Below are 23,097 nucleotides of genomic sequence, written 5' to 3'. Positions count from 1 at the left end.
TGATACAGAATTCCAAATACCACGGTATTTATGTAAGGAGCAAATGCATTCAAGGACATTTATCGTTTTCCTTTTGGAAATGCTCTAAGGCAGTGGTGTTCTGATACAACTTGAAGACTTTTATCCATTTACAAATATCTCAATTCTAACAGCACATTTCTACTTGACTTTAAATCACACTGAGAAGAAATTGCTATGTCAGATAAGAGCACTGGATCTCTTCCAGCTTTCTGTCTCGGAGCAGCAAGTCCTGGGTATTTTAAAGGAAACTGCAAAGATCCTCATAAGAGACAGCTCTTATTCAGTAACGTGGCCATACGGTACCTTGGTTTTTTCTGTTCCTACAACCCATTAGTTACTTTATGGCTTTTACATTGAAACACGAAACTTTTATGTCTTTTAGATTTTACTAAATATCCCGTGTGAACTCTTTATGCACTTGAACAGCACCAGGGCACATCACCTTAGAAATCCCTCAAGAACTATATTGTGGGGTTCAATTATCATAGTATGAATTAAACTGTACAACTGAAATGAGATATACTAGTGAGGCAAAGAAAAAAACAAAGGTATATTTGACTTTCCCTGAAAAGTTCTTCTTTCCTAGTTTTCTTACGAATTTCAAACTAAATAACATTGTAGCATCACTCTATTAACAGCTGCTCTGTATATTAGATTTGTACACAGTTATCTTAAGATTTGCATTCTTTTTAGTCCTGCATTGATAGAATAAAGCACATTCATTTCCTAGAAGTTTACAGACTTACAAAGAAACACAGGAAACTGCTCAACCCAGAGCAGCAGTAATGGCCACAGGAAGCATTTTTGTTGTGTTAATTATATTGGCACATTTCTATTCCTGCTCTGTATTTCAACCTGGTCAATCTAAATCACAAATAAATAAGGTCAGTCTAAATCACAAATAAATGAGGACACAAAGATATGCTGGAAGACCAAAGCAAGCAGCCATTCTATTTCCCCATGACACACACAGAAGATCTTCCTGTCACCTATCTGTGACAGAAGAGGGTTCCTGTAAGAGCACGTGGATGGAGGTGCCCCTGCTCTCGTCTGCCTGGAGGCAAAATGGTTTTAAAACCGAGTCCATGTCTGTGAGTGCTTCTGTTTCCTCTCAGTTCCTGTTACCATCCAGGGACACAAAAGGAAGCTCAGCTCAGGCTCAGCTCTCCTGTGTCTCCACCACTTGGGCTGGCCACAGTCCCCACCTTGTTATCAGCTGCAGCATTTCTTGCTTTCTAACCACTACTGTATGCAACTAAGCTGCAAGGGGAAAAGGTGCTTTTAAGCCTCTTACCTACTTAGGAGATAAAGAATGCTGGGTAGAAGGATTTACAAAATACAAAAATACAACATGGCTATCCAAGTATTCTTGCAAGAAAGAAAAGAGCGAAAACTCCAATGCTTCTCTTTATGTCAGCTTCCTCTCCTCTACTCTTCAGCATTGCGTCCATCAGCAGTTTGCAGATATTTACTGTTTTACACGTGTATTGAGTCACTTTGAGCTGGCTTGTCATTTGTTTGCTGTCCTGTCCATCGGGAAAAAGACACTTAGTTTTGATAAACAGTAGAGTACATTGCCACAGAATCCAAAATAGATATGCAGGAACGCAGAAATTTTTTTTAATTGATGAATTAATTGGGAGTCTGTTGCGCTTATTTAAAATCACCTAAACATGCTGGGGTTTGGTTTTATGGGGTTTTTGTTTGTTTGTTTGTTTTAATCACATTTAATGTAAGACAATTATCTCAGGTAGAAATGAGAAGATGAGCTAATAGGTCATCTAAATCCCATAGGTCATCTAAATCCCATGTCTTTTCTTTCTAGCCTCCCTTCCAATGTATAACCCCCCTGCCCCGCTTTTTGTTTTCCTTGTGTCCATCAGTGGAATTTACCGTTCTTCCCACTGTTTCTTTCATCTCTCAGTATCCAATTTTATTAATCAGCAGACCTACCGTTTGTCTGTAAAGACAAGTCTCTCTCATTCCATTCATCGATCAGTGGAATCCTTCCCGCTCTTTCTTTCATCTCTCACGGCTACTTTTATCTACTAGCACACCCACAGTTTGTTTGTAAAGACAAGTCCCTCACTCCTTTCACCCTGAAACAGCTTCAAAATCAGAGGACAAAAAGCCAGCCTGGGAACAGTGCCTCATTATGGCTAAAGGCCTTTTGACTGGTCACAAAACACGCAGGCAGCGATGCTGTGAACAAAGGTTTGTGTGCAGCCTCCCCTCCCCCAGGGCACTGCAGAGGCCCCTGGGACCTGTCCACAATGGTCAGAGCTAACCAGGAGTGCCCAGCTGGAAAAGCTTCCTTCTCCAACCGTGTGTAACTGTGCATGAGGAAGCAATAGCTGGAGTGGCCCTGTGCCAAGGCACTGAGGGACCCTGGGGCACACACACTGGCAGATGTGTCCCTGGTGTCCTCTGCAAGCCATCCCACATTACAGGGCGCACTGACTCACAGAGCAGAGCATGGCTCCTACACTCTTCAGAGTCTGGGTGTGTGTAACAACCTCACAGAGGTGGGAGAGGCCTTGCACAACAATACTTCCTAGCAGAAGAGCAAGAGAGTATTTTAATTTATCCATCTCGCTCATCGACCATTGAGCACCACAGTCCTTTAGGGCAGTTTAGTTCAACTCCTGGGATAAGATCCACTCCAGTCTCAGTCCTCGTTCTCTATTTTCTTCAGAACATTTTCTGTTGCCTCGATTTCCTTTGCCTGCATTCCCTTGAACATGGCTTTCTCACACTTCCCTCTCCTCATGTCTGCCTTCAGCCAGCGCTGCATCCTGAGTTTTCCTGTGCATCCCACGCTCTGATATTTACACTGGGAGTTACACGCCCCCAGCTCTAATCTGATCCTCATGGAACAGCAGGTTCATTTAATCACTGGCTCAAAAATTGCAGACACTTTTATTAGACTTATCTCTCCTAACGATACAGTGATAGCACACTACAGTACCATTTAGAGCAAGCTACTACTGCTAACCCAGCTGACTCCTGCCTCCTTTATAGAGGAATAAAGCCAAGGGAACGACACACGGTGTCACTTCATAAACCCAAAAAGAACACAGTGCGGCACTTGCTAACTACAGGTCCCCAAAGGGATGTGTGATTCACACATAAAGGCACTCCCAGACCTGAGAGTTCTGTGTGTGAGCAGAAAAGAAGCTGTATTCTGGTCTGGTCTGAATTCCAAAATTTGTGTTCTATGAATATAATGCCCTGTGTCTAGAAAAGCTCAGACTGCATTCTTGAATGTACTTCTTACAGGAGTAACAGAAACCTATCAATTTTTTTTCTTTTTTCTTCTCTGTAACATCATCTTTAAATGGACTTTAAAGAGTAAGCACAGAATAACCTGAGGAAGGCGAAGGTGAATCATGCAACAGAACAGGGGAAGGCTTTAGATTGGTTTGCATGGAATCCCACCAGCAGCTGGTTTCTTACACTCTGGGAAGTTTGCATCACTTCCCTGTCACCCCCTCCTTTTTAAATGTACTTAGCAAACAGATGTACCTGGCTATTACAGGTGCCTTCTCATACTCCTAAAAAATGCGTGATTTGCTGATTCCCTTTTGCTCTGTGCAAAGTTTCAATTCCAAGCCAGCTCTGCAGAGGAACAGGCTTTCACAGTGAATGCCACCTTTCACCATTTACTATTTTGGCTTTCCATAGGGAAGTTGCATCCAGGTACAGAGAACTCAGCCAGAATTAATGGAAAAAGAAAATACACTATCATTTAACCACCTAAGAAAACCCAGAAACAAACATGAAATTAAATTGAAGCAAATTAGTGCAAAATCAGATGGCAGTAAAATTAATCTAGAACAATACCCAGATAAAAAACCTACTGAAAGTTTAGCACCAAGAGAAACACATGGACTATCACTACCTTAGCATAGTGTATAATTTCCAAACAACTTTGAACTTCTCTGTTGTGTAGACAAAGAAAATTATGTGTTTATCACAGGCTGTGCCCAACACATCTCTTTTCAACTGGATGGATGTTAAGACATATCTAGTAACACATTTGCCAGTGTATTTCCTGATCTATGCCATTTTCTCCTCAGAAAAAGCTCAGGAAAAAAATTAGAGAGGTCGTGGAGACATAAAACTCAAAGCATCTCAGGTTCTATGGTATTTCAGTTTATTTTTAGGGCTGAAACCCCAAAACACAGACTTGAACTTTGTGTTCAAGACTACACAAATAAATAAAATACTTCTCTGAAGAGGTTTCTTTGCAGAACAGGCTAAAATACTTCTCTGTCAGGCAGATGGAATAACGTTCCTGAGCACAACAGGAAGTTCAGCCAGCATGTAGTCACCAGGACTTCGGTCACTTGCACCTTCTGGCTCCTGCTCCCACCTGGGAACTGCTGCTCCAGGACTGGACAGGAGGCAGGGCTGCCTGGCAGTGATACAGAGGGGAGCCTACAGCAGCTGTCCTGCAGAATGGATAGAGAACTGACACAGAGCACAGGCTAAATTCACACCAAGGCATCAGCAGACTCCTGGGTTTTGGGCACTTGGGAGTTAAGGGATTAGTTCTAAGGGAAGCTATCCACAGCTCACCCAAAAGAGAAGCCAAGCACGTGGGCCTCGAGGCCTCGTTTCCCAGTTCCCTGAGTTGAATGGTTACCCCATAGGGGTGCACTGATAGACAAGGTGTAGCTGACACAAGGCAAAGGTATCTTCTTATGTAAAACACAGCTTTAACTTCATTCTCTATCTGTCATCGTCTATATGGCCAGATTGACCTGAAATTTTATAAGAAATGTTTCATACTGGCATCTGTTTGATACTGGGAGCTTTATTTTCACAACTGGAAAAGAACTTATTCTGCTGTATACAGAAATGTAATTTTAAAAAACCCTGGCATTTTTCCTGCTTGTGTAATTCAAAAAGGATCTCAGTAAAGAAAATTCAATTTGGCAATCCATTAACATAGATTTGAGGCTCTCTCTGTTCGTATCTTGATGTCTCACCCCTTCCAGAAAAATGAAAATAACTCTTGGTAAGGAGTGGCTGTTCCCTCTTATTAGTCCAGTATATTGGCAATTATTAAAATCCTAGGAAAGCTGCTGAAGGTCTGCTGATTCATGGTGGCCAAGAACTTACTTGTTAATTCCTTAACCAAGGTGGAGGAGAGAGAGTAACAAAAAGGAAAAGCCACAGAACAGGCTAAGCTTGAGAAGAAGGCTGAGTGCCGATTGTACACTAAGTTGCACCAAATATTCAGGAGAAAGGATCTGGATGTTATTAGAAATTTTGCATGCTGTGTTTGAACCAGGTGAAGAGTCAGACCTAGTTTCAGGCCATTTAAGTTTAGGAACCTAAAAGAGTCATTTCAATAAACAGTTTACCTCTCACAGACATCTACTGTCAACAGAGGAAGAGCAGCAGTTCTGAACAACAAATTGACTTACCAAAGGTCTGAACTGTCTTCTTCCTGCTCCATCAAGAACAGAGACACCCCAAGGCAGTGATGGAAAGCCTGTACCAGGACACCAGACTGGCACATGACACTGCTGTCAGCAGAAGAGCTCAGTTCCCACTGCACTCTGCAGTTTGTCACTGCTCCTCGACCCTACAGACCAGACTGCAGAGCCCCAAACAAGCTGTAGCAGAGCATGGGAGATGGTGACACTGACAAAGATTAATGGAGCAATTAACCCCTTCCCTCTCCACTAGTCTGCCCCAAAAAGAATTCTCACAGAATGTGCCACAATGCAGGAATATAATTCTGACAAGAAAGATGTTAGTAGCTGTTAGCCAGGAATGACTACATTCCTCATTTGGGAACTCTGGTTTGGTGCATTAATACTTGTGGGAGGATTACTGAGGTCATTCACAGCCTAAGTACTAGCAAAGGTGGCATTTTAATGCCTGGAAAATTTTAGGTTTCACCTCAGTTTAAGTTATCCTATTCTCACAGCAGTGACTAATTAGGGAAAAGCCAGAGCACATTATTCCAAGGGTCAGGATTCACCCCTAGAAAGGCAAGGCAGTTCTCAGCACTGTCTGGCTGCCTTTGAGGACTGCACTCTGCACTCCTCTTTTAAGGAGCAGTACAATTCTTTCCAGCTCCCTGCCCATCCTTACACAAAAAAGAGCCAGGATTTTCCACTTGCCCACCATCATCTGTGATCACATATTTCTCAGTGAAGGGAGGCTGCCATGGTGGATTTGCTGCAACACCATCTTACCCTTGCTCTGCCCAGATGAGAGGATGTGTTCTTTCCCCACAGCATGCAGAGAAGAAGGGAAAATAAAGGAGAGACAAGGTGGCTCTCTTGGTAGTATCTGACAACTGTAGAGCATCACACATATAAAAAGCTCAGCATTATTGTACCTTCACGTAAAATCCTGTCCATGAGCTGAACGACAATAAAAACAATTCACCTCATTACGGTACTACACCAAGCTGCTTAGTCGCTATGTTGTAAAGGTTCTGGAAGCCAGTGGTTGAAGTGTTAGTGTTGTGGAACAAAGTGACAGCGAGTTGGGAAATAAATGAGCACAGTACTCCCTTCTAACCTCCTGGCACTGAGCCTTTTAACAGAGAAGAAGAAAGCAAAAATGGAAAATGTCAACCCCAAAAACATTTTACACGCTGAAAAAAATAGAGTACATTCTAAAGCACTTGGTAAGAGACATACTGAGGAGTCTGATACTTCACTGGAAAATAGTGAGTGGCTGCAAAAAGGTTACGTCTAATGCAGTAAGAAAAAAAAAAATCTTTCCGACCAGAAATTTGTATGTCCTCCAAACATCACGTCAGCCCCTAAGACGAAAGTCTCGGCAGCTGCCGCTGAGCTCTGAAGCTCAGGGATGCAGGGCAGCTCTGACGAGCACGCAGAGCGGGCCGGGCAGTCCGGCACCTCTCGGCAGCGCGCACGGAGCTGCCCACCGCGCGGCGAGCGGCGCCCGCTCCCCCGAGAGAGCGCGCTCATTTGCAAGGGAAGGCAAGCACTGCACATGCCCGCGGTGCTGCTGCCGCTGGGGGCAGCTTTACATAAGGCAGCGCCCGGCGCCAGCCCGCCACAGCCGGCCGGAGCTGTCGGCATGCGAGCGCGGCCGCGCCGGAGCCGCGTCCCGGGCCGGAGCCGCGTCCCGGGCCCGGCTCCCCGCAGCCGGCGCGCCCGGCCGGCAGCGAGCCGCGGGCCCATGGAGGGCGGCGGCCGCGCCCGGAGCTGAGCGCCGCGGGCAGCGCCGGCCAACATGCTCTCCTCCACAGCCACCTTCTAAAAGACAGCTCCTAACTAGAAAGATGCAAGACCGTAATATCCGTGAAGATCCTATTACCTAGGAAGAATTTGACATTTTTCTGCGGATGCTGTGTTGGGATTGATTAATTCTTGGAGTGTTCTGCGCGGCTGGCAAAGAATAATGTTCCAAAATCGGTCCATCTCCCAAGGGGTCCAGTTTTTCTTCCTGGGTGTCAGCGAGCCCTGACTCACTACAGTGCAGCTGACAGGGGCTGCCATGCTTGTGGCACACTAAGCAAAAAACAAAAGACCTAAGGACGACCTTTGAACAACACAAAGGATGGGTATGTTTTTCATGTTACCTTTTTAATTTATAGCTCATAGTTACTGCATAGCCTGTGCTTTAATTACTCCATAAACTTACCTTGATGTGATTTGTTATTAGACTTAAATGGCTTAGGGATTACACCTTTTACCCAACTGTTTTTCAGTACTTATATCGAGGTATTCTTAAAACAACAACAACAAAAAAAAAAATAGATGAGTTTAAAAAAAAACCCAATGTGAAAAGTAGTCGAGTCAAGCTAGGGCTTTGTAAATTATTGCTGAAGTAAGAGATTTTAGCATGATTGAAAAAAATGACTGATGTGTGGGGGGATAACTTTTCTAAGTTGTTTTTATTTCCAGGTTTCAATGTAATTAGGCTACTGAGCGGATCAGCTGTAGCTCTGGTAATAGCCCCTACTGTATTACTGACAATGCTTTCTTCTGCTGAACGAGGATGCCCTAAGGGCTGTAGGTGTGAAGGCAAAATGGTATATTGTGAATCTCAGAAATTGCAGGAGATTCCCTCAAGTATATCTGCTGGTTGTTTAGGTTTGTCCCTTCGATATAACAGCCTCCAAAAACTAAAATACAATCAATTTAAAGGTCTTAATCAACTCACCTGGCTCTATTTAGACCATAACCACATCAGCAATATTGACGAAAATGCTTTCAGTGGAATACGCAGACTAAAAGAGTTGATCTTGAGTTCCAACAGAATCTCCTATTTTCTTAATAATACCTTCAGACCTGTGACAAATCTCCGGAATTTGGATCTGTCATACAATCAGCTGCAGTCTCTGGGATCTGAACAGTTCAGGGGCTTAAGGAAGCTGCTGAGTTTACATTTGCGGTCCAATTCCCTAAGAACCATCCCTGTTCGAATATTTCAAGATTGTAGGAACCTTGAACTGTTGGACCTGGGTTATAATCGCATCCGGAGTTTAGCAAGGAATGTCTTTGCAGGTATGATCAGACTGAAAGAGCTTCATCTGGAGCACAATCAATTTTCTAAGCTCAACCTGGCACTTTTTCCAAGGCTAGTCAGCCTTCAAAACCTTTATTTACAGTGGAATAAAATCAGTGTGATAGGACAAACTATGTCCTGGACCTGGAGCTCATTACAAAGACTTGATTTATCTGGCAATGAAATAGAAGCTTTCAGTGGACCTAGTGTTTTTCAGTGTGTGCCCAATTTACAGCGCCTCAACCTGGATTCAAACAAGCTCACATTTATTGGTCAAGAAATTTTGGATTCTTGGATATCTCTCAATGACATCAGCCTTGCCGGGAATATATGGGAATGCAGCAGAAACATTTGCTCTCTGGTAAACTGGCTAAAGAGTTTTAAAGGGCTGAGGGAAAATACAATTATTTGTGCCAGCCCCAAAGAGCTGCAAGGGGTGAATGTTATTGATGCGGTGAAAAACTACAGCATCTGTGGCAAGAGTACCACGGAAAGGTTTGAACTAGCACGAGCTCTCCCAAAGCCAACGTTTAAACCAAAACTCACCAGGCCTAAACACGACAGCAAGCCCCCTCTGCCCCCAACTATGGGAGCCACCGAAGCCAGCTCTGAGCCCGAGCACGACACAGAACACATCTCCTTCCATAAAATCATAGCAGGCAGCGTGGCTCTCTTCCTGTCGGTGCTGGTGATCCTGCTGGTGATCTATGTGTCATGGAAGCGTTACCCTGCCAGCATGAAGCAGCTGCAGCAGCGCTCTCTCATGCGAAGGCACAGGAAAAAGAAAAGACAGTCGCTGAAGCAAATGACTCCAAGCACACAGGAATTTTATGTAGATTACAAACCTACCAACACTGAAACCACTGAGATGCTGCTGAATGGAACAGGACCCTGCACGTATAACAAATCAGGCTCCAGGGAATGCGAGGTATGAACCATTGTGATAAAAGAGCTTTTAAAAGCTGGGAAATAGTGGTGCTTTATTGAACTCTAGGGACTATAAAGGGAACGTTTTTCTCACTTTTCTGGCACAGCTCTTCCATGTCCCTTTTTTGTACATTCATAATACTGGTCATTTTACTCTCATACATAATCAACTCATTGAAATTTAAATACCGCAATCAATGTGAAGCCTGAGCTCTGGTTTAATACAATACCTATTGTACAAACTCTCTACTGATCTCATTAAAGTCTCTCTTGTTTTTAAATAGAAAACTTCTTTTATAAGTAATCCACTGCACCTGCACCAACTGTGCCTCTGTTTAGGGAGAAAAATTACAACAATGATAAAAAAATCAAACTCAGGGTGTCCCCCTCTGCCTCCCCAATTCCAGTCCTTACTCTAAAACTCACTTTTTGAGCCCAGAAAGAAGCAAAGATCCAGGTACTGTAGTATCATATGAATTCTGAGTTGCCTGAAGATAGAGATGGTGCAGGAATAGCTCTGAAAAAATTCCTGATTGCTGCCCAACACAAGAGAGACTAAAAAGCACTCTTAAGTGTCCCACCAGAGGCAAAACAGAGGGAAACCTGGGCTTAATAAAAAAATTAAAAATAAAAAGGTACAGTGGTATTTACTGTACTGCATTATACCACCATGTTTCTAGGGCCAATAGCTAGCAATTGAAACCTGCTTATGTGATTTCATACAAAAGGTGCCAGTGTTTATCCCTACATCCAGTTGCCTTTCAGAAAATAGTCAAAAGGCATTCATTAGATGAGAAGCAGAAATTCCTTATTGGTGCAATTAGAGGAACTCAAATGTGCAGCAGCAAAAGCAAGACCACTTCCTGCACACATTTGTTTCAGCTCTCATTTGGAATTCTCTTTTCAGGACTGTCAAAGGCATTAATGTAGCTGAGGAAACAATTAAAATCCGTCATTTTCTTCTATTTCTGTTTACTGGCTGGGCTAGGCTTGCTAAGGTTGTGTGCTATGTTTTGCAGAGTGTCCTTCTAATAACTAAATAAAGCTTCATCATTTAAAATGCCAAACACTGTGCATTTTAGACATACAGCTGCAAAGAGCTCTCAGAGAAAACTGGTTACTCACTGATGTGAGAGGAGTACACACAAAAATCCTTTTACACAAATCAGTGACAAATCATTTTCCTCTCTCACCAAAACCCTAATGACATTACAGAATTCATATATATACTCAATTTTAATGTCTAGTCATAGACCAGTGGTTCTGGGCAAAATACAGATTTGTAACCCAGCTGTTCTCTGCCTTCCTCCTCCCAAAATCATGTATTTTGCAGAAGAATATAATATCTCCCATATCTGCAAATAAATCATACCTCTTATTTTGATTATCAGGAAGGGAGGGTATGAAACAATACAGCAGCACCTTTATAGAAGTCACTAATTTAATTATCTCCATTTTGCAGCTTGATTTGGCTTTTTAAACTGCACGTCTTCAATAACTTGGGATGGAATATTTCTACAAGGCAGTTTCACTGCAGCAGATTAGAAAAAGCAAACCTTTAACAGAAGGTTCTCCTGAATTGTTACTGAAAAAACCCAATCACAGCAAATCACCTTGAAACATACTCGATACACAAAAACAAAGCTAGAAACATCTCTTAAAAGAACTAATACACTTGAAAGGGGTTGGGCTGGGGTTTTTTTAATGGAATGAAAACATTCTCATTTTCGAGGAGTGTAGTGAGGAAACAGCTGAGGGTGGAAGCTGGAGCCTGTACTGAGCCCTGCAAGAGACCCCATTTCCCCACACCATTAACAGTGCCAGTGCCTGAGACACTTCAGCAGCACAGCAGAGCTGCACCTCAGTTGCACCTTGGAAGTTGCTATTAAAAAGTCAATACACATTTAATTATCCTAGCTACTATAGGATTCAGTTTTCTACCAGCATGTCTTGGTTATCTCTGTACTGAAGCATTAGAGTTTGCTATAAACTTCATGTTAAGAACCATCCCTGTCTTTCATCTCTGCAGTGGTGACTAACATTAGGCACAGCCAAAACACAAGAGATTTACCCCAAAACATATGGATGTTCATATATATATACATAAGACATACACACACACACACACACACGTGTGTGTGTGTACAAGTATAAATACACATAAAAATGAAATTAAATTTTTATATTTCATTTTAGCAGTGCTAACTGTAATCAGAAAATAATTTCATACTATTACTTTAGAATTTTTGTTATTCAAAAATATTCAATACATCTAAAACCTCTTAATGGACTGTGATTCTGGGAGTTGTCTATAATTGAGCTGGACTTAATATGCTTAGTATTTCTTTAATGCCTTGTTCTAAACATAATCACTTAGCAAGAACCAATCCACAAAGTCCTTCAGAAAGTGATACCTGTAAAACCATCACCAGCTCCCTTTGAATAATCAATTATAAGCATGAAGAAGGAAATAAGGCCAGTCTGCCATGAATCATGGGTGGATAACAAAAATACAGTAAAAATCTCTCACCTGTATTCATGCACGGACATGCTCAGATCAATCACTCACTGCCTGAGAACTCCAGCTGCAGGTATCTCCAAACACGTGGGTCGGTGTGTTGCCATTGTCATTGGCAATGCAGCCACTGGCTGTCCACACACAAAAAACACCCAGTGTAACTCTCTGGACCTTGTGCATAGCCCAAGTCCTGTAAGCCAAGGTTTTAAATCCCACTCCGGTGCCTATGGCTAAGAAAACATTTTGAACCAGCTCCACAGCACCTTAAAACACATCATGAACTCCACATTTTCATGCAGGCAAAACCCACATGAACTTAGCAAAACTGAGCATCACCACTGTCAAATGAAACACTCCAGAAATGAATTGTTTTGGGTGGCAAGGACATCATCCACAAATTCTAATAATCTGCTGGGAATGACTTAAGTCTTAGCTGAGCAACTTTCAGTCCCCATGAAAGGCTGCCCCTGTCCTGAATACAAATCAAGTGCTGAAGCCTCAAAGGTTATAGCAAAGAAATCTCTCCTTTTCTTCTCTCCAGTATCTAAAATCTTGATCCCACTTTGTCTTGGTTTTTGGATAGTTTGGTGCCAGTCTCACAAAACTGTTAAAATCTCACTGGGGTGATGCCAAGCAATCTTCAGAGGATGTCGAAGTAAGAGCCACAGCAGCTGTCATGCCTCTCACAAACCTGTGAGCCTTCACACAAGCATTTTAGGCACTCAGTTGAGGAAGGAGATGTGGCCAAATGCCTCCAATGACTTGGCTCCTCTTTAATGGAGCTGATACCACCAACATATTCCAATTTTAGGAGAGCAGCAATGGGTCTTGAAGATGTTTGTAAATTTTTTTTTTTTCCCCTGTACATTTTTGGTATTTTTAGTAATTTACTGTTCCTTTTCCTGGGACATGTATGGTGTTCTGGGGCTACCACTGAAGACCAGGGCTTTTCAAGCTGCATACAAAGTGCAGGATTCTTCCATGCCCATTGTCATTTTCACTGGGTTGACAGCTACATGTATTTAGACAATGTTGAGACAAATGTTAGGTAGAATCACCAGACTGCTTCATTTTATTGTAGCACCCCAAAAATTTTAAGGGTGGCCAGGACTTTCTCTGTGAGACACAAGAGATCATGGCAAACAGACGTGAGAGATTTGAGGTAATTTGCTGGATCACACAGAGGCTGAGTACTGGCAGTGTAACCCAGCTCCTCACAGCCAGATCTCCTCCTCACCTGGGGATTGCTTGGCCTCTCAGAGAACCAGCTCTTGGAATATTCAAGTGCTATTTCGGAGTAACACACCACATAGAATGCACATCTTTGGGAAAAGAAAATAACTGATGTACTAAGCAAATTTGAGGAGACTGGTAATGTTCATTCACTATGTTGAGATCACCTCCAGCAACTGCAGAGTAAGAGAATAATAATGAGAACAAGTGGCTTGAGTATAATGACTGCAAGCTTCTCTGTTGGCTGGTTTTCATGACTCACTATCTGCACTTCCAGAGTCATCAGAGCTGAAGGTTTGGCAAAGCTCCCTTTTCTTATTACTATAAAATTGTAATCTTCATATAAAATTCAATTGCAAAGTGAACACAAATGTACAGTATTCTTGCAAATACAATTAGAAATTTTCAGTTTGCTGCAAGCAAATGGTCTTTGCTGTCAACCCTCAATGCTAGATAAATATTCCATGGATGAATTTCTGTGGAACAATAGTGACATCCAGTGGGTAGGGAGCTTAATCACAGGTATCTCCTGCATAAATCAATTCCCACAGAGATGTGTTTGTCTTTGCATCCTGTTTCACACAGGAGATCAAACCCTTGGCTCTGTGTACAGGAGCCATAACCTGCATGTAGTGAATACAGAGAAGAAAGTAAGAGTAGATGAAAACTTCCAGGAAATGGTCAGTGTGTAAATCACTACTGCCAGAAAAAGGCAAGGAGTATACAAGGAGCTCTAATAAGTTTGCAGCCACTGGTTTAGAACTTCTTATTTAGAAAACACTTTACTAGACTAGAAAATAAACTCAGGCCAATTCAACCTCCTAACAACAGAAGACTAAAAAAAAATTTTTTTTCGTTTATAATAATGAAAGATATTATTAGACATTAAAAGAAGGGCAACTCAATACCTGGGAACAAGTCCAAGTAAGGACTTCCTCTCAAAAATACAAAATTTCCAAAGAGACAAGAAGCAAACAATGAAGATCAAATTCACATACAGCAGCAAAGTTACATAGTGGTAAATATGACATGAATATGCAGCATATTTGCTTGGGCAAAACCTCTGCAACACTTTACTGTGACTACAATAGGTCTCAGCAACTCTGTGCCAATGCTCCTGCTATGATCCTAACCCACAGTGAGGGAGAGAAGACCATGAAGTCAGCATTACAGCTCTGTTGATAAGATTCAGATTTCACTGCCCCCTCAGAGGTGCACAGGAACTCATTTCACTCCAACTGGAGGAAATGCAGTTGTAATTCTGGCTTTTGATGGCTTCAGGTGCTCTAGGAGGTCACCTATCAGTCCATGCTCTGGTGCTTTGCTGTTCATTCCTAGCAAGGCTTTTGAGAGTGGGTATCATCACAGTGGGACAAAATTTTTGATTGTGGTGTGATTCTCAGGATTACAGCCAAACTCTTCCCTGGCATCACCACCAACAGGACACAGCAGGGCACACAAGCAGTAAAACATGTCTGAGCTCAACAGCTATGAGCACATCACCAAGGAGGTCATAATGGAATAAAAAGGTTTTTATCCAAGACCCGCTGGGACAATTAGCTGTGAGCTGATGGCCAACGTTTCACCTACCAGAGAATGTGCAAATCTCATTTGGAATGAGCACAAGTATCATAAAAGCAGGAATGAAAATAGATTTGCAAGTAGGCACTATCTTTTTATACAACCAATCCATCACAGAAATCACATCTCCCTGCAAGTCTTGTCTTGCTCATGCTGTTATACCATAATGACCACAGCACTGGCATTCTAATGTAAAAATAAGCATTGTTTACTGAGAAGGGTCAAAAGGCTAGTTAATTCCTATTTATTAACTTCTTCCTAAAGAGCTTAAGGACCTACTGATACTGTTACAGGAAATATTAGATATTCATGTGAAAATTCACAAGTTTAAGATTCTTCATCACTAAAATCAACCAAACTCTTCAACAAAACAAAGTATTTCATTCTTTACTTTACTGTTTATTACTGTTTCTCACAAACTCCTTTGTTTGCCAAAAAGCAACTGAATGACTGGAGGTGTAATCTTGAAAAAAAGTCCTCCAAAAACCCCTCATGGGTCCTCTTAACCACTAAAGCCATTCCATTCCTGTGTTCATGACCCACTCACTGCCCATGCGTCACAGTTTACACTCCTGCCTGAAGGCTGAATTTTCCAACACCAGCACTGAGACCATGTATGACTTCATAATTATATTTTAACCTTGCCAACTTTCCCAGCATTTTGTGACAAAGTCTATTAATATATCACAAGGACACATGACAAACAAAGTATCTTAATTACTCACCTGCTTACCCCCCAAACCAGGACAGAAATGCATTACAAGGTTCAGTGCTTCACTACAGCACTGAGGGGAAATCACCTGCTCAGTTCTGTGTGCAAATCCATTTCCTCCCAAAACTAACAAACCCACTACCCAGCCAGGTCAGTCTCTCAGGACCCCAATTCCTTAATGCCAGAAGAAAGCAAACCTAACTGCAGTGACAGTGGCAGCAGCCTGCAGAAGCTGCCACCATGAACTCAACCTTCATTGGTTATTCTCACCTGAAATCCAGCAGTACCCCCTATACTTGCCAAGGGTTATACTGACACTCTATCCCACAGTATGGTGTACTAATAAGAAAACACTGCATTTTCATAGGCATCTCTGTTCATGTCCATAATTATACTGAGAGATGGAAAAAAGAAACAAACTCAGGGAAAGGACTGCATGTGGGCTACAGCACTAGTAAAAAGCCAGGAAGGGTCACTCAGCTTTTCCAGAACTTACAAAAACTGGAAGATACAAAATGATTGACTGATAGAATGATAGATAGATAGATAGATAGATAGATAGATAGATAGATAGATAGATAGATAGACAGACAGATAAAAATGGAATGTCAAATAAATATTTCTGCACCTCTTGGAAGTATTTTAAACTTTTTTTTTAAGTTGCTACTGTCAGGTTCTTGGCATCTTTAGACATCAAACAAAAAAACTTCTCTTTTCTTTCATACCTTAATAAATGAAAGGAAAAGAATACCTTTCTATAATGTAAGACATTCTTTCCAAAGATGTGGGACTGAGCTGGCATTGGAAAAAAATCTAAACATATTCCATCTTATTTTTATTGTTTCTTACGTGATTATTTCCAACAGCTGTAGAAATGGTGAGATAATGCTAACAGGTAACATGTACATTATTCTAGCTGAGCACATCCTCCTGGCATTTATTTTGACCTTCATGGCAATCCTAGGTTGTGCTGTTGGCTCTTACACGTGCCCTTTATGGTCAGGAACAATTTACTGAATGTTTGAATGCCAGTTCTTTACCGAGTGGCTACAGTAGTTAGCACTGTAGAATTCATGGTTCTGATTCTTTGGGCATTCAGATTTTCCAGTTCCCTAAAGGCTGCAAAACTCACAAATAGACTCCAAACTAACGTAATGAGATTACTATGCCCTTTCTGGTTCAGCTCTGAGTCAGGGGAGAAAAGGTGTCCCAAACATTCCAAGGGACAAGCCAGGATCTCCAATGAAAGCTGGGCATCCCAGCTGCCCTGGTAGCTGCTCCCTGTGCTGCCCTTGGGATTACAAACAGCTGGAGGTGGAGGAGCTGGAAACACTGAACACCCCAGGGGAGTTAATAAGCAATAGTAATACATTAGTAATATAAATCCACTGAAAACACAACCATCAGAAATTGATTCCTTGTTCCAAAAATACAGACTTCATAATATATGTTCTAGGATACACACTGTCTCGTTTGCTTTTCTTTGTTAAAATGCATTGTTTAACATTGCAGAAGCATCTATTTGGCCTGTACTCAGTTGTGCAAAAGCTGCAGATGATATAAGTAGAAAAAAGGAACATAGTTTACAACAGACTGAAGTCAAACAGAAAAACACTTCATAGTTCATCTTAATTAGTGTGCTGTAACTCTTTTTTCAGTCTCCTACAGATTATCCTGTTTATTTTAAAACAGACTGTAGCAAAGGTTTTCAAAACTTCAAACTGGAATTTAAACACCCAAATCTCACCCATTTGTTGCACCGGTCGAGCACTTAACCTTTGTTACAAAACATTATCTCCTCTCTATTTCTCCCCAGACTGGACATTTGTACAAGACTCTCAAGGGTCTACGAAGTGCTCTGGCCAGCTCCATGAAGCTACTCTAAACAATTATCTCCCCAGAGATGCTGGCAAATCCTCTTGCAAGGGACAGGGAACAGTTGCAACTCAGTGAGGTGCAGGTGGGGCAGACCTACCTCAGTAACACTCAGAGGGCTGCATGTTGAAAAAGAATGTTGTTACCTGGGGAACTGCCTTCTGACCACTAATTCCTGGCATGCAGTTACAGAGAATTCACCTCAGAAGATAATCTACTATGGTTAACTTTAAAAAACAGCTACAGGTTCTCAAGTCTGGGGTTTTTTGGGGTTTTTTTTTGTTTGGTTTTTTGTTGTTTTGTTGTTTTGTTTTTTTACCTAAAAGAGTTTATTCCCCATATTCCCCACTAATAACAATCATAGTAATCTTATACAAAAACACTTAGTCAAATTAGGAGAAAAGTATCATCTTTTCCTCTTCAAAAAAGACTACCATCAAATAACCATTCCAGCACATGCGAGTTTTGTTGGCAGTGCACTATTTCTTGTAATCTGCCGCTTTCAGATGGCAGCCTTAGCCTTGCAGCCATCTGTGAGATGAGTCATATCCTCAGAGCAGCCAGCTCCATCCCACCCTGCTGCAGGCCCCCAGCTCCTCCATCCCACCCGAGCTGCCCAGACACAGCCGCTGTGCCTGCGCAGCCACCGCCGATGGGACTCGCCCCGCGCGCTCAGGGCTGGACTCACACTGGGATGGCCTGGCTGCCCTCCTCCAGAGCAGGATCCCTCCAGGCAGGGATGGCAGCTCCTCTGCGAACTCCTACCTGTACCTAGCACAAGCAGGCTGTCAAACAGGCTGGCTGCTTTGGGGACTAAATGTTTTGTTGTCTCTACTTTCATTTATCTTCAACAACAGTTCCCAGGTTACACTTCTGACACAAAATGCAGGCCTGCAGGCAAATCCAGGAATATTATGGCATGAGTTCAGGAGCTCCAATTACCAGACAGAAACTCATCCTTCATTAAAGAACAAATTCACTCCAAGCACACTGGACAACACCTTCTAGCCATCCCTGCTGCTGCTGGCAGCACAAACAAGAGTTTCATTTTTCTAGTGAGGAAACAACAAGCACAGAAGGTATGAGGGAAAACATTCCACATGGGAATCCTGAGCACTGAGTCAGGCTGAGCAGAAAGCAGTAACGCTGCAGGGAAAAAGGGCAGTGAGGGCAATGGAGCTGCCCTCAGTTTGCAGGTACTGAAGTCCAGCAGTTTCCATAGAGGTCTGCTTTTATGGAAGTTTAGTAAAGCACAGGAACTTAGGCAGCTACACATAATTCCTTACTATCCAAAGGACAGCTGGTCTGCAGCCATAGCACATAATGTTAAGGTCTTTTATACTGCAAAAGCAGTATAAAAGAATTTGAAATTGTAGCATAATGGATTGCACTGTCAAATCTGAAAGCATGTTAGACTTGGACTGTATTGGTATAATAAATTAAAAACGTCTATATATCAGTAATATTAATAAAATGCAATTTTCCAATGCCACAGAAATACTGATACGTATGCTTTGGCTTCATGTATAAACTGACATGGCAAATTCTAAATTTAACCAAGCTAATTTCTTTTAAAGCCTCATCACACTAATTACATCCATCAAGTCTGTAAAATACATTTTGTCAGCTAAGAAGAGAAGACTTAAATTAAATGTAAATCCTTACTCAGCATTTTAAGCTGTTAATGGCTCTAAGTCGTTAATGAGATGATGAAAAGAAAATGCTCCTGCAGATTCTGTAGTGAGAATTTATTACAGGTCCTCATTACTTCCACCCAGTGCATATTCTGAAAGTGTCCCACATTTATGTCAACACCCCAGTATCAACAGAGAAAGATACCAAAATAATCTTGTTTGCTTGTAAATGTGCTTGTGTACATAAGTGGGGCTTGACAGGCACCTCCAGGAGTGATGGATGCCCTCCTTCCCTAAGCCAGAGGCTCCTAGAAGAGGAGTACCCCCTATCCTGAAGTAGGGGATACTGTCAGAATGGTACTTCACCTTAACTTGCTGGCATTTTAAGTCATCAAACAGGATGAACACTAATGGCTGACTGCAAAGCATGCCTGAGCTTATGTATTTTTTATAATGAATTGTTATGGATCCCCTATTAAAATTAGCTCATAAGAGCACTGGAAAGAGATTTACAGAACTAAGGATGTACTACAGCAGGCTAGGGGAGACCATGAGAGTTAAAGGAATATATCCCTGGTATCCAAAACTTGCAAATTTAATTTCAATTAAGTAACATCAGGATATATGAATTTTGATCCTTTTCACAGACTACAGTATTTCCCATCTCTGCCTATAACCTTAGGGAGGCTTATTAAGGGAAAATCCCAGTTGCAGAAAACCCCTAGATCAGGCTTAGTTCTCACTGAAAGGAAAAATATCATTATTTGATTTCTTCCTTAGATTTCTCTCTCCCAGTCTAGTCACTTTCTTTCCTTCAGTCTGAGCTCCTCTCCTCTCTTGATTAGATAGTTCACAGAAAGAAAAAGAAAATCCAAGAGCTACATTTAAATGTACTAGGTGCCCTTGAATTTCTACTGCATTGTGCCCCTGTAAAGCCTTGTTTACAACTTCAGCTCCAGCAGCAAGTGAGCATCCAGGAACAAAGAAATGTTAGAGACATTTTCACAATTGCTTCCCCCCACAGAGAACACTCATTGATCAAGTAAATAAAGTGAGGTACACAGAAGTGATTCATGCTCAAACATGGAAAAAAAAAACAATAAAATAAAGCAGTCTGGAATATTTGTACTCTCTGCAGGAACCCTATCCCATCAACTTCTAGTGAAAATTAACATAATGTTCAAAAATTATTATGCATGAGAAAACAAAATCTAATTCAAATGATGGCCCTGCTGTAACAGGATGCTGATTAGCTACAGAGAATTGAATTTTTGGTATTAATGCTTTATTGGGTCACTATATGGATATGACAGTCGAGACATTTCCTTACACTGCAAAAAGGAAGCAGATTTGCCTAAGATTAATTCCACGCTATCTTAATTATTAATCAATCCCTCCCAAATGGGTTTTTTTAAATGTACTTGAAAAGGCCTATGCAAATAGAAGTGCTCTGTGTATGGATGGGACAGTTTTGCAGGCAGGCAGGCAGGGATGCTGCAGTGTATAGCCAGCATTCCTTGGGCTGATGGGTTCATTAAAATGCATGGTTATAACAGGCTCTTAGAGCTGCAGCTGGATAACCCATGATCCCTTTCCTCAGCACCACAGAACACTTCGTGTCTATTTAATAGTGTTGTTTCAGGATTTAATTAAAGATTTACATGCTGGAACAAGGAATCTTCCCCTTTTTAAAAGGCTTCAAATAAAACACTTTTTTGTAGAGATTTTTTTCTGAATATCTGTAGCCTATGCCCCTTACCTGCACCTTCTTTCAATTTAATACCTATTTTATAAAATTTAATGCCTCCTCTTCCACTTCTCTTCATCCCCAACACAAAGAAGACACAGAGACTGTCACATGTGGTTTCCAGCATAAATCTCTATGTCCAGTTTTATTGAATGAATGAACAGCTTTGAAGGGAAAGAGTAAGCAGTGAAGTGCAGGAGCTGATGAAAACCTGTCCAGGCAGTAGATGGAGCAGGAATGAAATCCTGTGGAAACCCACCTGCAATGTAGCATTTGCTAACACACTGAAGGGTGCTGCATGCTAATGCCAGTGACAGCAAGAGGGGGGTTGCAAATCTGTGCAGATGTATGGGCATTAAACTGTTTGGAAAACAGCCCGGAAGAAAGGAATGCCTCAAAGTCAACCAAACAAAATTACTTGAAAACACAGCCCCTCTCTATTTCTGTTACACATCATAAAATCGCTGTGATAATTACAAAGCGCATTTAGCCAATAATGGCAAAACATGTGGACAGACACCTGAAATTTAATCACCTTTAGTTCAGTTTCAGCTCTGACTGTATCTGAGTCAGTTCCTTCCCGTGTTGGAGCAGTTGGTCATTCCCCCAGATAATATCTGGCAGTAATCTGAAATGATCCTCTGTTTCAAGGTTAGATAGGGCTGTGAGCAACTTCGTTCAGTAGAAGGTGTCCCTGCCCATGGCAGGAGGGTGGAAAGAAATGGTCTTCAAGGCCTTTCTAACCCAACCCATTCTATGATTCTCTGATTCATACCCCTAACTCAAAAGCTCTAGGCACATACCTTCACTGGGTTGCCTGTGTATCTTTTCCAAGCAGTACTGGAAGTCTCCAGCAAGCTGGCAGCTCCTGCATCCTTCTGAAAAGGGTTACACCTTAGGTCTCATCTGCTTTACATTTACCTTTCCAATGAGCCTCCCCACAAAATACTGAAAAGAAGCTGTTGTCTAAAGCCATATTTTTCTTTCCAATGGGCAAATTCATTAGAGCTCCTCTTGCAAAAGTGGACTGGCAGAATCCTACTGAAAGGGATTTGAGGGCAGCCTGATAACTTCAGCAAACACCTTTACACTCTCTGTATGCCCCTGAAGCAACACAGGCCAGTGAAGAATCATGGCACATGCCCTTTCTGCTAGTTTCATTCTGTTTAAGAGTGTGTAATGGACAAAGCAGTGCTTGTCCCAGAGTCTCCAAGAGCAGCTTTCCCAGGATAACTGTCAGTGCAGGTGTGTTATTTTTTAGCAAGTGTTGTTTTGCTTGACAGTACTGACTGCAAGAGCAACAATATATAACTGCCTTATGCCTTCCTATTCTGTTAGTGTTCCACTCATCAAAGCTTGCAGAGCCTGTGGGAAAGAAGCCAGTGACCATTAACCTTCACTTTATTTTACACTTTTATAATTTCAGGAGTTTAGTTTCAGGCTTGCAGCCTTCAGGGCTGCACAGTTTAGACTGGAGTAAAATACAGCAAAACAGCAAATGTTTAGCATAAGTCAAAAGAGCTTTTCCTGAGTCCCCATGTCATTTCTCCTAGCTCTAAGGCAAAATTTATTTCAAAGGATTGAGTAATTTTTTTTCTTGAGTTTAAGTAAATGCACAAGAGATGTTTTTTGCTTTTGTAACAAAGAAATACCTCCTGGATTGATAATGGCCAGTTCAGGAAGTTCCCAACAAGTCACACTGAGTAGGCAACACCTGACTGTCTTTCAAACACTGGATTTCTTATCAGTGGACAAGGTGAATCAAGGCTGGAGGGATGGCTAGGACAGCACATTCATATCTTTGTTTCTATCACCCAAATGAACCCAGCAGAAAACCTTATTGCTATTAAAAAGCAGGAAATCCCTCTTGTACCTTCGTGCTCCCCTTTTCTTCAACTCAAGCTGGTCCACTGAAACTCAAGACAAAAGCCAAAAGTCAAGACAAAAACACCTACCAAAGGGCAAGTGTGCCACAAAATCCCAAGAGAAAGCTCAGTGAGAGCCCACTGGCCCAAGGACTTTGAGGCTGTTTCAGAAAGTTTACCCTTCACACATCATTCATACAGCAGAGCATTCCCAAAGGTGAGCAGAATTCCACAGACTCCCACATACTGCAGTTTGTAAATAACTGGCATGAAAGTAGGACAGTAGTGTCATGCTGACAAGAGGCCTTGGCATTTAGGAACTTCCTCACTAAATAAGCTTGGCTTGTGGTGACTGCAACAAATCCATTCCCCACAGCACCAGGACACACAGCTGCTCCTGCTCAGGAGCTGCACAGCAACACTGACATGCACTACACTAACAGCTGCACTTCACCTGCACCCTCACAGACATGCAT

General features: G+C 41.9%; 2 protein-coding genes across 17 annotated transcripts in view; one reads left to right on the top strand and one right to left on the bottom strand.

Moving 5' to 3' along the window:
- CTNNA3 (catenin alpha 3) overlaps positions 1-23,097 on the bottom strand; it is a 426,948-nt gene that overhangs the window by 216,621 nt on the left and 187,230 nt on the right. The window lies entirely within an intron of this gene.
- LRRTM3 (leucine rich repeat transmembrane neuronal 3) overlaps positions 7,150-23,097 on the top strand; it is an 80,537-nt gene continuing 64,589 nt past the window's right edge. For 2 of the 9 annotated variants that reach the window (XM_085583123.1, XM_085583124.1), the window contains exons 1-2: positions 7,152-7,582; positions 7,926-9,457. In XM_085583123.1, the coding sequence (XP_085439249.1) occupies positions 7,579-7,582; positions 7,926-9,457 (1,536 nt within the window). In that variant the 5' untranslated portion in view covers positions 7,152-7,578. The other 7 variants (XM_021529028.4, XM_021529027.4, XM_021529026.3 and 4 more) reach the window with 6 other exon arrangements.

The sequence above is a fragment of the Lonchura striata genome, chromosome 6 (assembly GCF_050655825.1).
Source record: "Lonchura striata isolate lonStrDom1 chromosome 6, ASM5065582v1, whole genome shotgun sequence".
NCBI lineage: Eukaryota > Metazoa > Chordata > Aves > Passeriformes > Estrildidae > Lonchura > Lonchura striata.
The sequence above is the reverse complement of the archived record's forward strand: the minus strand, read 5'-3'. Positions and strand labels throughout refer to the sequence as shown.